The sequence below is a fragment of the Uranotaenia lowii genome, chromosome 2 (assembly GCF_029784155.1).
Source record: "Uranotaenia lowii strain MFRU-FL chromosome 2, ASM2978415v1, whole genome shotgun sequence".
Lineage (NCBI taxonomy): Eukaryota > Metazoa > Arthropoda > Insecta > Diptera > Culicidae > Uranotaenia > Uranotaenia lowii.
In genome coordinates this window covers 45393795-45411209 of record NC_073692.1, presented here as the reverse complement: position 1 = coordinate 45411209, position 17415 = coordinate 45393795, and the positions used below count along the sequence as shown (strand labels likewise).

At 37.1% G+C, this 17415-nt stretch overlaps 1 protein-coding gene across 6 annotated transcripts in view; it reads left to right on the top strand.

Annotated features, from left to right (window-relative positions):
- Nucleotides 1-17415, top strand: part of LOC129749016 (protein quiver) — a 50917-nt gene that overhangs the window by 13512 nt on the left and 19990 nt on the right. For all 6 annotated transcript variants that reach the window (XM_055743845.1, XM_055743842.1, XM_055743844.1 and 3 more), the window contains 2 exons: nt 7281-7427; nt 8334-14802. In XM_055743845.1, coding sequence (XP_055599820.1) covers nt 7281-7427; nt 8334-8566 — 380 coding nt within the window. In that variant the 3' untranslated portion in view covers nt 8567-14802. The remainder of the gene's footprint in view (nt 1-7280; nt 7428-8333; nt 14803-17415) is intronic.

The window sequence follows — 17415 nt, the reverse complement described above, 5'->3', positions numbered from 1 at the left end:
CGAAGCAATAGAAAACGGACGATTGTAGGGAATGGAAAGTTGCAATTTAAGAATAACTTGATGCATTACATCAAAACAAAACTTGGACAGTGGTTAACTGTATTCCAAAAGGAGTGAAACCAATTCAGTCGAAATGGGTTTTCACAATGAAAGATGATGGACGATATAAAGCAAGATTGGTTGCAAAGGGATGTTCACAGCGACCTGGATTTGATTAAAGCTTAGTTCTTTTAGAAATGGGACACTTTCATTTGCTAATAGCTCGTTAACTAGTTATTGGATATTAAAAATTTTTACAGCATTTTGTTGCCTGTAAAAAGTACTATTCGGCCTATTTTTTTCAAAATTTAAAATTTACGCGTTTTTGAGATATGTACGATGCAAGAGAAAAAGAAAAAAATTATTTTGCACAATTTCCTTTAAAAATCGTCATTATCAAATTGATAGCTGACAAAACCGTTGATTATTCAAAGAATTACTAAGTTTTTGTGGTGGATAAGTATGCAAACACTGTCAATAATGTCCGCAAAGTTCAAATCAAGCATTGGAGTGAAGCACATGATCGGCAACAACGGTTAAGGATCATCAAGGAAGTCAAGTCTCATATCAGCATTTTTAATTTTCAATAAACGAAAAATTAAGGGTAGATCGCTGAAATGTCCAAAACAATTTTCTCCGATAAGCTGAAAATGTTGCCTAGTGATGACTCATAGAAATCCAACCTCAAACAACCATTTTTTGATAGTTCCAAAGCTCTTAAGCTGTAAAACCGGTACCCAAAAAAAACGTTCAAAAATGTGGTCAAAAATAATCAAATTTGTTCATTTCGAAACAACTGTTTCCACTAAAATGCTTCCAGTTTCCAGTTTCCAGAGAAGTATTGGACCAAAAAGTATTAGAAATTGAAGAAGGAGGGTGAAGCCACCTAAAATATAGATTTTACGAAGTATAAGTTGGAGAAACTGATCAATACCATGACCGAAAAAAGTGTGCGCCGGCCAATGGGAGATACCAAGAATAAAGTAGAAATTTCTTTAACAAAAAACGGAAAATATTTTTTTTCAAATTTTTTCATGAAAAATCATAACATTACCTTCTTTTTCTTCATAGAAAGTATTTGGTTCAAACGAATGGTTTTTGAGATACAGGCATTCGTAACTGTCCCATTTCTAAAAGAACTAAGCTTTACTGTGAAATATATGCCCAGTTTTTTTTTAAATTTACAAGTAGTTTTATTGAGGCATTTAACTCATGAAGTTAGATTTGTGCCGAGTATTCATTTCACTTTTGTGTGGAGTTAGTAAGCGGGGGCCGTAATTGTCGCGGCTACTCAACTATTAGATTTTTTTTTGACTTGAGGAGAGGGAAGAGGATTGTGTAGGGTCACTCTCGAGAATATGCACCTATTGCAAAATTGGAAAGCGTTCGACTTATTCTTGCATTTGCAAACGAGCACATATTATTAGTCAATTCAATTGATGTCAAGACGGCATTTTTAAATGGATAATAGGATAAAAAAATATTCGTGAAGTTACCACGGAATGAGGATAAGTTAAATCAAACTGTTCGCCTGCACAAAAGTTTGTATGGTTTAAAACAAACTAGTAGATCATGGAATAACCGATTTGATGATGCTACGAGAACTCTGGATTTAATTTCTCTAAAAACTGACTGTTGTATCTTTAAGTCAAAAGTCAAAGGAATATTTCTTATAGGGTACTTCTGTCCATAATGCCCTTGCGGGGTAAAACGCCAGCGACAATATTTTGATAAATTTTGGAGATTTGCGAAGTTTTTAGTGGATTCTTTTTACACATATGTATGTGTTCTTAAAACCAATACCTTTGTAATTTTAGGTTACCAGATATTCATTCAAACACGAATAACAAATCAATTAAATTTTGTGATGGCTATCCATCACTTAACTTGTAAAAAGTGATCACATGAAATAGGCTTTTACCCCAAGATGATTGTGATATCGATCGAAGCAATCGAGGGACAGGAAAAACTATTGGAGTTAGTTGTTTGAGCGACAGGACACGAGGAAGATCGAAATATAACCGTGCATGTGAACAACTTAATAAACTCTCTTTTAATTCCGGAAACCTGGTTAGTACCGATCTAATATTGGCGACGAGGAGTAAATCGGGGAAGATGTAAGTACTAAAGAATCAGCACATAGTAGAGAAGATTTTAATCGAATACGCGTCATTCAAGTTTTTTTTTTCGCACATGAACCGGAAAATTTAGTTACCCAAGTTACCATGACTACTGGTAAACTCCTTGAAATTTTTTTTGTTTCCTGGACCTTGATGAACAAAATCTGTAATTTTTTTTTGGTTGTTACTGGTCAGTTAAGATTTTTTTTATTTCATGTGTCTTTATGATAATAAATTGATTTGCGAAATTGGACGGCGGGTTCGCCATGTAAATGATAAGGCGGATTCGCCATGAGAAAGAAAAGGCGGGTTCGCCATGGAAAGGATAAGGCGGGTTCGCCATGAAAGTGATAAGGCGGGTTCGCCATGAGAAAGATAAGGCGGGTTCGCCATGGAAAGATAAGGCGGGTTCGCCAAGAGAGAGATAAGGCGGGTTCGCCGTTGATAAAAAGGATCAGGCGGGTTCGCCATTGATAAAAAGGATCGGGCGGGTTCGCCATATACAAAAAAAAAAAACACTCTTTTGGAGACGATATTTTTAATAATTAGCCAATTAACGTTTAGTAATTAAATGATTAATATAAGAATTGGCCACCATCGTGTAAATTTTATTATTTTTTTTGCGTACTTAAAAAAAAAGTTGAGAAATGACGCGTATGTTTGATAAATCACCTCTGATTAAAAAAAGAATTAAAAATTATTAAAAGGAATTTTTTTTTTTTTTTTTTTTTATTTGAGACACTTTACCATCTCTGCGGCATTCGTGTCTTGTATTAAAAGGAATGATTTTGTTTTTATGTTATGATTTCTTCAGGTCAGCATCTGATAATCGTATCAAACCATTTATAACTTCCATCGAGTCTTCACAACTACCATTGGCATGGGCCAGATGGAAACGGGATTTGGAATGTTATTTTGAATCCGAGAAGATAGAATCTCAATACGACAAACGTTCGAAATTGTTATACCTCGGGGGTTCTGATTTACGGGATATATACGACAATCTACCAGACATCGAGAATGTATCCTACGTTATTCCTGACCCCAACTACTATAACGTAGCGGTTGCGAAGCTAGACGCTCATTTTGAACCGTATCGACGCAAAACATATGAAAGGCATCTATTTCGGCAAATAATCCAACAACCGTCGGAACGTTTTTCTGATTATGTTTTGCGTTTAAGAGGTCAAGCGAAAAGGTGTGAATTTAAAGAACCAGAAGAAATGATAGTAGATCAGATTGTAGAGACATGTAGGTCAGATAAACTTAAAGAAAAAATGCTGAAACGAGATATGATTTTGTCTGAAGTAGAGGCTTTTGGTGTTGCGCTGGAGGAAAGTGAGAAAAAGTTAAAGGAAATATCTCGTTCTTCGCATGTACAACCCATTAGCAAAGTATTTTTGGATCAAAAAGATGGAGAACAAAGAAATTTTTACAATCCAACTGTTTTGAATCAACGAAAAACATTTAAGAAGTTTGATCGTTCCGTTTTTGACAAATCTCACCGATATTCAAAATTCAACAATCCAACACAATCTGTTTGTTTTTCGTGCGGAAAGAAAGGTCACATGCAAGGCTCGGAAGGATGCCCTGCTTTAGGCTCTAGATGTTTAAAATGTGGAGGACCCGATCATTGGGCTAAACAATGTCGGAAGCGAGCAAATACGGAACAGCGACAGAGTGGACCTTTTAAGCGTATAAGAATGGTCAGTGGCGCAGAACAAGAACAGAATGACGATTACATATTCTATGCTATGGGAAAGAACACATTTTTGTTCAAAATCGGTGGTGTAGGAGTACCTATGGTCATAGATTCCGGAGCAGCGGCTAATATTATTTCTGAGGACATTTGGAATGAAATGAAACGACTCAAGGTACAAGTTAAGAACTGTACGACTCACGTAGATAGAACATTCACGGGGTACGCATCCAATAAACCCATGGCAATACTTGGCAGTTTCGAGGCAAAAATTGATCATCCGGGAATGAGTTTAATGAAGCGGAGACTTCGTCAAAAAGTTTGGTGGCCTAATATGGACGCACAGGTCGAAAATTTTGTACGAAAATGCCAGTCATGTACCCTAGTATCCGCAGTGGGACCACCTGAGCCAATGTTGCGCTCCAAAATGCCAGAAAGGTCGTGGGCAGAAGTTGCTATTGATTTTTTGGGACCGCTGCCGTCAGGTCATTATCTTCTTGTTATCGTTGATTATTATAGCCGATTTACTGAAGTTATTGTTATGAAACAAATCACGACTCAATTGACTATTAAATCCCTTTTCGAAACGTTCACAAGATTTGGTTTTCCGGAGTCATTGAGATCAGACAACGGACCGCAGTTTACCAGTGAATGTTTCAAGCATTTTTGTGACGAGTTCGGAATATCTCATCAACGAACAACGCCGTATTGGCCACAAGCAAATGGTGAGGTTGAACGTATGAATAGTTCCATTTTGAAACGTTTACGTATCAGCCAACAGGAAACCGCTAATGACTGGAAATGGGATTTAAGAAATTTTCTGTTGATGTACAACTCTACTCCCCATTCAGTTACAGGAATCGCGCCGTCAACGCTCATGTTTGGAAGAGTAATGAGGGATAAAATTCCAAGTTCGGAGGAACTGTATTCAAGAGGAATTTTATGGGAGGAAACCAGAGATCGGGACTGGAAAAAGAAGTTGGAGGCGAGTCAAGTTTTAAACAACAAAAGGCATGCAAAGCAGATCGATTTAAAAGAAGGGGATGTAGTGGTGGCGAAACGGATAATCAAGGACAACAAACTATGTACTAATTTTGGACCCGAAAAATTCAAGATCGTATCAAGAACTGGAGCGACCGTTGACTTAAGATCGTTGGAAACGGGAAAAACATACCAGAGGAATGTTTCACATCTGAAACTCATTGATCAAGGGTGCAACGAGTCAAATAATGACTCTCAGATGAAAAATGGTGGGGATCAATCGGAGTCTCAGATAGGGAATAATGAGAGAGCACTGGAAGCCAACCTGGACGACGTTAATGAAGGTGATTGCATAGTGCGTCGAAGTTTACGCGAAACTAAACGACCAGAATATCTTAAAAACTATGTTTCCAATGTAAGAGAATCTTTGTCTAAGTAAGGGGGGAATGTGATATCGATCGAAGCAATCGAGGGACAGGAAAAACTATTGGAGTTAGTTGTTTGAGCGACAGGACACGAGGAAGATCGAAATATAACCGTGCATGTGAACAACTTAATAAACTCTCTTTTAATTCCGGAAACCTGGTTAGTACCGATCTAATAATGATTGCTTAAAAAATCCTCACCATTGATTTTATTGATAGTTCAAATTATATATTTGAATTATCAATTGATGAAAAACTGTGGTAAATTGTTGTTTTATGGTAAACCGAAGACATACTAAATTTCAAATATCCGATCAAAATGCCCCCATCAATTTTTGGACAAATCACCCTCCTCTCAAGGTGCTGTTCGGTAAGATGTAAACAAAACCACGTGTTTTATTCTAAGCTTTGGAGTGGAGTTTTCCATGAATACAGACCGATTTTCGAAATGAAATATCGATCTTCTTCTTTGCTTAGTCCTATATTATCATTAGGACGCATAATAATTATAACTTTCGATCGGAATTGAGTAAAAAACGTGCACAGAAAATCGAATCGGTTCACTAAACTTGTTGCCAAAAGCGGCAGAATTTTTTTTTGAAACTGACACAGTTCAAAATAAAGTCATGAAATTCAAAATTTTTCATTTTTTCAATGAGAAATGTTAACAAACCACTTGTTATTATGTGTAGATAAACTTGGAAAAAATTTTTTTTTGCACTTTTTCCGAATCAAATAACAGAATTAATTCGTTTTCACTGTGAATATTGTGTTGTTTTCGAGTCGTTTTGATCCAATGTTTTGGAGCATCATTAGCTCACACTGGGGCGTTTAACATCCAATGATTTCAAAGGTTGCTTTTAAAGGCGTTTGTAAAAAATCGAATATTTTCATAGTTTTACAATAAAAAGTGATATTTTTGACAGAATATGAGTAGAAGATAGAAATACGAAGCACATGTTGCAATGTATTCGGGTGTTCAGCTTATGTATTCCACATACTCGGTAATTTCCCTTAGCAGGTGCATATTCCCCCGAAATACCCTACTCTACGTAGACGTCATCCTTTTGATAGACAAACATATTGATTCCATAAAATTGACCATAAAGGAATTTAGAAGGTTATTCCAAATGAAGTACCTACTTGTACGAAATGAAATGTTTCCTGGGAATGAAAATAACACGTGACTTTGAGAATCAAAAATTAGAGATTTCTCAAGTACAATACACCGAAAAACTCCTTCAGAGGTTCGGAATGAAAATGGATTTAGAATATGCGTTTTCGTTGAAAATAAGAGTAAGAAGTTCTGACTTTCGGCTGACATTTTCATATTTGGAAACAAAAACAAGTGTTCGCAGGAATAGTGAAGAAAACAGGTACTCTTAGCCAAACTTGAGCAGTTTTCTTGAGAAGTTAAAATGGCCTAGCGCAATAGGACAACTTTTTAGTTGTTGAATATTGATGGTATTCAAGTTTACCAAGACGAGAACATCTATTTTAATCACGATATACACGTTAATTTGGGGTTGACGTATCGATATGTGAATTCATGAAAATTATATCCAAGCATAGTGGAATTCATCTGACAAGGTGTATAATATTGATAAAGAGGTCTTTAAAAAAAGTTTCAATTGCATATGTGTGATTGATTGAATGTCGGAAACCTTTTTTCAGTAGAAACCTGTATTAATTCGTTTATTCTATTAGTTTTAGGTACATTTGTGAAGTTTATGTAAATGTTAAAATTTTTGAAAAGAAATGGGATTAGGATAAAATAAAAAAGGGGTAACAAAATAATTTACATTACATTTTCCCTATTGAATTTAACAACCGGTGTTTGAACGAAAGAAATTGGACAAAACTTATTTCTCATTCCATTTCTTTTCTGTAGCACTTGTTGTGAGAGAAATATTATACACCAAAAAACTAATATATTTTCCCCCTTTTTTATTCCATCATTCTGATTTATCAATTTAAAAAAAAACCCAAATAATCCCTACAATCCTCACACCCAAGCTCGGTCGATTTACTGCTACGAGTGCGATAGCTGGACGGACGCCCGCTGCAAGGATCCCTTCAATTATACGGCGCTTCCCCGGGATCAGCCGCCCCTGATGACCTGCAACGGATGCTGCGTCAAGATGGTGCGACACTCCCGGACACGTAAGTCTGACCCTCTTTTTCGAATCACAACAAACGATCGGCTTCGTTTTAAATATATTCGCTGTTTAGGTGTAAAAACAATCTCATCTACCAGTGTATTATTTTTATTGAGTGTCTCATCTCATCATCTGAATTGGTAATCATAGTACGAGTCTTTTTTGAACGTTTTTCATTTCTTTGAGTTAGTAGTTTTACACAGGATCATGACAAAATAGTAATAACTGTTAAACAATTGTTTTAACTAGAGTTGCATATTTTCTGATAATCACCAGTCTTGTGAAATTCGTGAAAGTTCTCGCTAACAACACTGATTATCACTGTGATGCTCAACAATTTCTGCAAATGATGCAAACGCCAAAATTTATACTCAAGTCAACGATTTTCCGCTTTGAGCCATTAAGGCCTGTATATTTGAGTTTACAAAAAAAAAGCACTTAAAGAAAATATGCATCTCTGGTTGAGCTATAAGTTAAATTCTATCGTCTGACATATAACTTTTTTTGAACTTTTAAGGGATAATTGTTTTTGTTTTCCAAAGAGAAAACAATCGGTTCCAAGGAATAATCATTAGTTTTTAGTTCTCGATCATCACCTGCTCCATTATTACTATATTCGAAATGCATACTGTTACATTCAGTAGTTCGATAAGATACCTTAATTAATAACATTCTTTTTATTCTCTCTCCGACACACAACTCTACCGCTACCAATTGTTTTTGCTTCCCGGTCATCGTGATAAATATGATTTTGTTCTAATTTTTATAATTTATTTTTTTTGGCTATCAAACAATACACTGTTTTAAAATGTGACAAATGAAATATATATTCATAATAATCTCGTATATTGTTAAATATTCATAATTGTTAACATGAAATGAAACAAAAAAAATGTTTGAAATATTTCAGCTTATGAAGTTGTTAGAAGAATGTGTACATCTCAATTACAGATAAACTTGTTTATGGTAGATCATGTGTGTATGATGGAAAGTTCAGGCAATGGACATATGTGTTTTTGTGAGGAAGATATGTGTAACTCGAGTCCTAGCTTACATTTTACCAATCATCTCAATGTCAAGATGTGTATCAGTAGCGTGATAGCCGTGATTCTGTTGAATACGGTGCAGAGGGTACTTCGGTAAGCCGCAGCACAAAAATGGCGAACAATGAATTTCGAATAAAAACAAAAACTAGTAATATCACGGTACCAAGCTTTAGGAGCCGTGTGGATCGATTTCAATGACCCCAAACCTTAGATAGTAGATTAATGGAAGCAACTTTCTGTTAAACAGAAAAACATATGTTTCATAGATCAAGAACGCGGATGGCCATATCCTTTTCTGGAGATATATCTTTCATGACCCATTCACGGTAACAACAAGATAGAAACATCTATTCAACACAAACACTCAAACACTTCTCACTGGCAGATGCATCCAGTAAATCAGTACACCTTCATTTGTTTACCTCTCAGCGATTCACAATATTCAAAGAAATATTTTCATCTCAACCTAACATTAGTACCAGTTCGATGAGTTTCGATATGGATTGTTTCACATTTCTGACTTTTCCTTGATCATTCCCCCGGTTCAGATGCGTACATAAATATTTTAATATGATTCATTGAACCGTAACCACTTTTTTAACAGTTATCTTTGTTACCTACCAACCATAAGCAGAATATCTTCAGATACTCTCTTTGAATTTCTTCAACTATCATCATTCCCCAGATCACCTTCTGGATGGTTAGATACTTTCAGATGATCCGATTCACTGGCGGCTCATTCAAACAAGCTTACGAAAACAAAACTTGTTGAATGAGAAGCCCATCGTTCATTCGTTCATTTTCTTACATCCAAACGTCTTTTCATATAATTAGTCTAACCCCCTTTATCTCTCTATCTCAACATAGTCCTTAGTAAATGCATGGCGACTAAAACTAATGTTTGAATTTGTTTACTTTTCCTTTGAACCCTTTTTCTCGATACTAACAAACTCTTTACACTCGAGTTTAGCAACAACAACAAATGTTATATAAAGCTCCTTTCCCCCTTTCTCTCCCTGTAATCTATAAAACTTTCATAGGTACTGATATCGAGTTTGACAATAGATAGTTGATTGAGTTTTTCGTTACTGTTTCGATTCTCCTAGACTTTTTGACCTTCTTAAAACTTACTAGATAGATAGTGCGTTAGAATACTGAATTTGAAGAAACCAAACGAAAGCCATCCGTTCAAATTGAACATCATCTACAATAAGCAGAGATATAGAATTTTCAAAATCGCCCGTTTGCTACAAGTTAGATTATATTTTTCATTCGGAAAGAAAAACACGAACGCTTTCCGCATACGTTACAATAAACACCAACCGGAGGAAACATACTTACGCGATTCATAACGAAAATCAAAACCCGAATCGAGAAGTAAAAAAAAAACAAAACAAGCATCGCTCTAGTACTCAAACTGCTCACGATAAGCTATTCTAACTGCTGTAGAGTTTAGTTTTAATGCGTCATTTTATTTTCTAACCGACATATATCTGAGAATGTTTTAATTTAAATGAGTACATTTGTATGAGTTTTGTTATGTACATTAGTTACTGATACCTTAAGCTACCATAGATCGCTAGAGCAAATACTCAAAATGAAAACATATTTTTATACCTAAATACAATTAATAGCTAAGAAAGAGCAAAATATCCTTGTAAATAGTTAGATATCATCTTTCTGCCCATCTTTTCTCCCCCATCAGAACATAACCAGCAGCTGCGCGTTGAAACATTAGAAATCATCAAACCTACTACCAGTAGCTACTTGAGTTAAAACTTCAGCAACTCTCCGGTCGTTGTTATGTTTTGATCTCGCTATGCACTTTCCAAACAAATCAAACTCTCAAAAGTTGCGCGAAACGAAAGCCTAATTAGCAGAACCTCTGTACAGAAAAAAAATCTAGTATAATGCAGAATCAATGTGTGCTAACGGTTGTTTTTTTTACAAGTTTTATCTGTTTTTTACTTGATTTTTGTTACGCCTAACATAACTGCATGTTGTTTTGAATTTGTTTCTTTTTTTTTTTTTCAAACGTATATATCGCAAGACTCACTTTGCATGTCACCTCAGTGAAGGGGGTAGAGCCTACAGAGAAGTTACGAAAATTATTTTTTCTGAAAATCGGTGGCTCCAGAGAGTAGTTACATAACTACATATGGAAATTACTTAAACCATTCGCCGTCGGTCATTCATTATCTTGATTCAATGAGATTTTGGATTTAAAATTGTCTCTGATGTTGATGACGTTGACACTAGGTTCGTAATAAATTGGAGTTCCAATCAACTTGAAAACAGATATGATTTTTTTTCACCATTTTGTCATGAGATCAATTTTGAACATAAAATATTGAAGGAAAACCCTCAAGTTTTACATGATAGTCCTGCCTACTTTGGAACAGGCTTCGACCTAACTGAGAATTGATGAGATACCTTGATACATTAGAAAACTTTGTGAAATCTAACCAATGTTCGTGTGTCCGTTGAGGTTTTGGCTCCTCTCCAATCGGTACAAAAGTTGGCTTCCATTGGATTGAGTTTTCAGACATAAATGTCCTAAGCTTACCTGAATGTTTTCTGTGATATGTTCACTCTCAGAACATCAGGCTCCTCCTCTCGGCATTTGTGGTCAGGACACAAATCCAACCTCGTTCGTAGCCGGAACACCCACATAAACTTCTCCGGCGTCCTAAATCCCTACAGCGCTCAAGCTGGCTTGAACATCAATTCAATACGCCTTAATGGGCGATGATGGCCGGCATTAAATTTTGGTCTTTGCTCTTGATCGGCGCTTAATACCCGACATCAAACTCGCTTCGGCGATCGTGGAATAATCAAATGGCACCCCGATTGGCGCTTAAAAACCCGACTTCAAACTATGGCCATTGCTCGTGATCGGCGCCTTATACCCGACATCAAACTGCTTTCGGCGATCGTGGCCGGAACACGAACAACTGCTGATTCGGTATCATCTTCCGGGGTGATTTCCCTTGCGGCGTTAATAAAGTACCGGCCGCGACACACTGAGAGTCTCCACAGTTCACTTTTCGACACACGTGGCCGAGGTGAACAGCTCCCTCAAATACTGACCGGAATTAAACTTCCTTCGACTCAGTTAGCACTCTTGAATCGGTCCAACACAAATGACGACCCGCAAGCGCTGATCCAAACCGGTGACGATTCCACGTGTGTGTGGTGAAAATTCCATACTTAAGAAGCCTTCTTTTTTTGAAGGCCTCTTGTTTGTGGTACTCTGGTCGGATCTTCAAAGCTCCGCAGCGATATTCCGCATTTTCCGAGTTCCGAGTATTAACGGATTGTCCATCGAAGTCTACCACTTTGGAAAAAACGTGTGCACCTTTCTACGGACCCAGTGAATAATTTTAACAGCATACGTATACACCTTATGAACTAACTACTGTCTCTGACCATGAACCCATCCGGATAAGAGATTAAACTAGCGCAGAAAGGCTCCTCGGCAATACAGGTTCACGAGTGCACTTCATGCGCATAATAATTTATGACTCTCGACGACTCAAGGCCTGACTTCTTCTCTTCTTTAATGATTCAAGGTTCGAGTATCTATCGTAATGACTCAAGGTCCGGTTTTCAGTCCGTCATATGCCGATCGAGAGTGCCTCATCTTGAACTAACACCTGGTCCAGCACATAACCGTGACTTCAGGAAACATGCGCGAAAATGTCTATCATGGTAGTTGCCAATAACACCCTGAAACAATGTCTAGAAACGACATAAGATACAACTAGCATTTTACTTTTTTCCGACAACGATATGAATTCAGCTAGATTCCGCCACTAATAGAGCGCCACAAAACTTTATCGAGGCACATCGATGAGTCTATCTGTTACAGCTCGATGACTTTCCATTTGGCTTCCGGCCCATCGGCCTTCCATGGTTTCTGCTCGACGACCTCCAAATGGCTAACCAACTTTTTGGGTGCGGCTCGACACTCTTCTTTTGGCTCGACGCCTCACCAATGGCACGATGTCCTTCCATCTGGGCTCCAGATCGCCGACCTTCCGGGTCAACTACCTCCAAGTGGGTCTGGCTCTACGACCTTACGCAGTTCTGGTCCGTTGACCACTTCATGGCTCTGGCTCAAGGACCTCCCAGTCGCAGTGGCTCGAAGACCTTACTTAGTTCTTGTCTGTCGACCGCGGCGTGGCTCCAGTACGTCGTCTTTCCACTGAATCTGGCTTGACGATCTTCCATCTTGCTCTAAGTTCACCGACCTATAAGTGATACCGGAATTTCCAAACGATCTCAACACGATCTTCACGAGCGCTACTGGACCGCATTTTATAAGTTCGAAGACCAACCCGCCTCTTTGGGGATCCACGTATTTTAGTGACGCTACGGTAGAACCTGTTTAAAAGACCCGTCAAACATTCTCAGTAAATTTTTTGTTAAGACCGTCAATCTCTTGAAGATAGCCAAGATAGATTTCAAACAGTTTGCCAAGAGTAGCCAGTTTACTTCATGATCCCCGGGAAACTATCTTCGTTTTAAAATACCTTCTTAGCAGTTTTCAACCTTCAGGGTATTTGCGATGTTTTCCCTGACCTCCCCCCAACGAATACGAGATTCCGTATGAACTCACAGTAAATATCTTTGAGATAGCCTCGAGTATCGCTTTGGTAATTGTTCTGGAGTTCACTCGTCGAACGTTGTTGAACATCAATACAATATGGTGGCACCGGACGACCATGTTCAAGGAAAAGCTGGGCAGTAATCGTTAAAAAATTTCCTGTTTATCAAGCCATGCTTCAGGTTATAAAACCGTTGACATCTTTTGTGGTGTTTTTTAAATCTGCACAGACAAAATTCAATTTCAACTTTCGAGTTTTCATTCGATTTCCACCAAATTTTTAGGGAGTGTAAAGAAACAATCGAGACTTAATTCAAGGTAGTTTCAGAAGCAATCCTTAAATAATGGCCGTGTACTTCTCGATCGGGTTGCCCAGTACTTCAAAATCGACTCCTTGCGCCTCGAACTTCTCTACAACCTCATTGAAGTAGTGGCAAGATACCAAATCCACCCAAAAGAGCGCTTCTGGAGGTACTCTTTAAGATTGACTTGCCTACCGTTTCCGCACGTGACTTGCCACACCAGAAACTTAAGGACTAATTTCGAAACTTTCTGTGCCCTGAGGTTCTCGGCAACGTCAAACTTATCATTGGCCGTCATGTACAGGTTTAAATAAATCTGTTTCTTTTATTATTTCCACAGTATACCGTCTCACGACATAACTTGAAGAACAACATTTCTTCAATTCACTCGGAAACTGTTCTCCAATTTCTGGGACATTCCACATTTGCCAAATGGTCTAATCAGCTTGCTCGTTGCGCTCCTGTTCATCTGATGCCTACCGGAATCGCGGCGAACACCTGTTTTGCGGGACAGACAGCGTATCCGTCCAGGGCTCGCCACCTTTTGGATACTGGGTTTGCCAAAGAGTCGCGCGAGCCCGTGTTTTATCCTTCGCCTCCCCACTCCATTCTCCTGCATGCCGCCAAAGATGATTCTTGACACTCGTCGCTCGAATACTCCGAGTGTTTGCAGGTCCTCCTAGAGCAATATCCACGTCTCGTGCCTGTAAAGGACAACCGGTCTAATGAGCACCGTGCACAGGTTACACTTCGTGCGAGGGCTAAGTCTTCTCGTCTTCCGCTGATCATTCACCTCCGGATCTCACGGCTGGTGTCATTGTCTGCGGCCACCAGTGAGCCGAAATGGACAAATCTTCGATTATCTCCAGTTCGTCACCGTCGATCGTGATCTTGTTATTACTGGACAAGCGGGCTCGGTCGGTCTCGGATCCTCAGGCCAAGTAACATTTAAAGTGTTATAGCAGGCTACTAGACAAAGTTTTGGTTTTATAAGGGACTTGAGGAGTCTTATAACTATCGGTGTTACTTGGGTCTCGGATGATCTGCTTGAAGTTTGCCTTGATCTATCCTGGATCATTATCCACCACGCAACAGTACACTACTTTTGGCTGTTTTATTTTGCTTCTCGTCTCGGTCCGGGAACTTCTGGATTCTAAACGAACGTAGTTCGGCTCACGTTTCAGTATCCTGATACCGTAGAATTCGTGATTCTTAACTTTTTCCGATTTCCATTATGTGCGACGGATTCTAATTTTAAAAGTGATACTTACTCGTGCAAAACTTTCTCACGAACGCACTGCTCTTTTGACGACAACTTGAAAACATTATCAGGTATTTCCTGAAGCCTAGTCCACACTCGGCAACTTGAAGTGCGAGTTCGTTTGCTGAGACTTGTTTATGTTTACATTTTGGTTGCTGAAGGTCTCCAGTCGGCTTTGCGCCCCCGTCGCGTTCGGTTCGTCAGTTTTTTTCCTCCAACCGCGGTGAAGATTTTGTTAGCTGAGTATCAAGTGTTCTATGAAGAGTTTAAAAATTGTAGATAGCAATAATCACCAGTGAAACATAGTGAGGGGATATCGGAGTTTTATAACAAAAGATAATCAGTGCGTGATAATTGATTAGCAAACCAATTAGCAAGTGTTTTTTTATCTGGTACTAAAGTGCGGAATTGAAAAAAAATTAAAATTTTTTTATGCAAATCGCAATAATTAAGTGTACATGTAGAGTTTAGATATTGCGTTTCGAAAAAATAATTCCACAAAAGTGAAAGTAGTGAAAGATAAGAAACAAATTTCAGACGCGAAACTTGTCCGAACATGTTTCGATACGATGCTTGAGGCGTCGTCCAACAAAAAAGGATCAAAGCAAGCGTTGCTTGCATGCGGTGAGGAACTTCCAACTTATCTTTTCTCTTTCTCTTTCTTTTCCTGTCTTTTCTCTAAAGGAAACACATACAGAGGTATTTTCATGCAAATTTTTGCATTCTTGCGATGATATTATAGTATAGAACAGTAAATTAATAATTTTTTTCAGCCCATCACATCTCTTTTGAAAAGCACAGTAATGGTCTTTAAAGAAGTTTTTGTATCCATGCGCATTTAATCATATTAACATAAAATTATCGTATCATAGTTTCATAGCATCATAATTTTATACATTCATATGTTCGAAATCTTTCTATTTTTTTTTTATTTGGTAGCTTTATGGAATTCAATCAAAAATTTCTTCAAGACAGACGCTTTTATCAAATAGGGTGAGTGCTCCTACTTTGGACCTAGAGCCTACTTTAGTCCTAAAACGCCCAAAATTGTGAATAATTCATTTAGCTAGCAAAGGATAAAGATATTGCTATGCACACAATGAACTCTTATTCTTCCTGAATCCTATCATACCGCTTTTTGCCATAAAAAGTCCTTCTGATAGAATTTTCAACGTTTTTAAAAATGTACCTACTAATCAGTGATAAATCAGACATATCAATTAGTGGGGCGCGTTTTGAGAAATGAGAGTGAGTAAGGAAAAATTTCGTTTTTTTACTGCCCAAGCCAAAGTTTTAAGGAAAATTACTTTCACTGAGAAGAATATGAATGATACTACCTATTTCTCCTAAAATAAATGAAAACTAATGGAAAACACGGAAAATTTGTAAGGGGTCCAAAAATAGGAGACTTCGACTTTGATGTTCCAATTTTAGACCTAACATCACCAAAACTTTAGTTCAACATCAACAAATCAACAAAGATGCGAATTTTTAATTGGGGCATAATTCAGAACCAATATTGAACATTCATAGCTTTTTTTGTCAGCTTTACACAAATAAACTACAAGAAAGTGATCACAAAAAAGTGTCAGCTCTTGTTCTGCTGATAGAGCTGACGGGCAGTAAAAGTGTTTGAAATATTGATAAACAAAACATAAGTGTTTTTATCATTAAAAAGCTGTAATACTTTTTTACGATAATATTCGACTGCAGATAACATTTTTAATAAATTTGTTTATTTCTTCTCGAAAAATCATTCTTTCTACAAGAATTTTAGCTATAGGTCCAATGAAAGGTACCAGTTCAGTACCGAAATGGGAACAGTAGGTTCAAAGATGGAAATGTTGATCATCCATATAATTGCAAATCTTTCAATAACGGTGAAACCTACATTGAAAAATCTTATTGAAACTTGACGATAAGATTATGAACTGTAGATAAATTTCTTGAAAGATATTAAACTTCCGTCCATTTATGAGAAAAACATGATTATTTAAAAACCACCGCTTAAAGGGTCCAAAGTAGGGCAACTAACCCTAATATTTTTCTACAGGTCAACATACGTAGTTGATAATGACATGAAGGAACTGGCGGATTGTAAATACAAAGCATATTAAGTTACTAATGAAACTTTTTGTTACAGATTATTGATGATAGCATGATGATAATATAGTTTATAAATTTAACTAACAATTTTTAATTCAAACATGAATTTCTACTTTTGAAAGTTTCAGATCAAGTGATATCCACCATAACGTATTTCTTACTTTTATTTCAGTTTTCAGCATGACATCCCAGACTTGATAGGAATTGTAGATTTACCAAATAATCCATTGTAATTACAATGCAAATTGTTGTCTTAAAAATTTGCATTGTAATAAATATATAATAAGAGGTTAATAGCGTCAATGTTTAGCTCTTGAAGAAGTAAAAAATATTTCATTTTATTTACTGTCACATAACAGTTTCTCGACGGCGAATCCGTATGTTGGTGACGATTTTAGTATAATCGCGACCGGCGGAATATTCGGTACATCTTTAATAATTAAATTATATATTTTGACAGGTTTATATGTACTTATTTATTGTTTACATTCTTATAAACATTCTTGCAGGTATTTAAAAAAAATCAATGTTGTCCCGAGTATCAGAGTTAATATTAAAAATTGTGGAATATTAAACTTGATCAAATTGAAATTTGCAAATTTAATGATGGCTTGATTCATTCTAAAAGTAGCTATTTGTTTTTTGTTAATATCAGATTTCAGATCTCG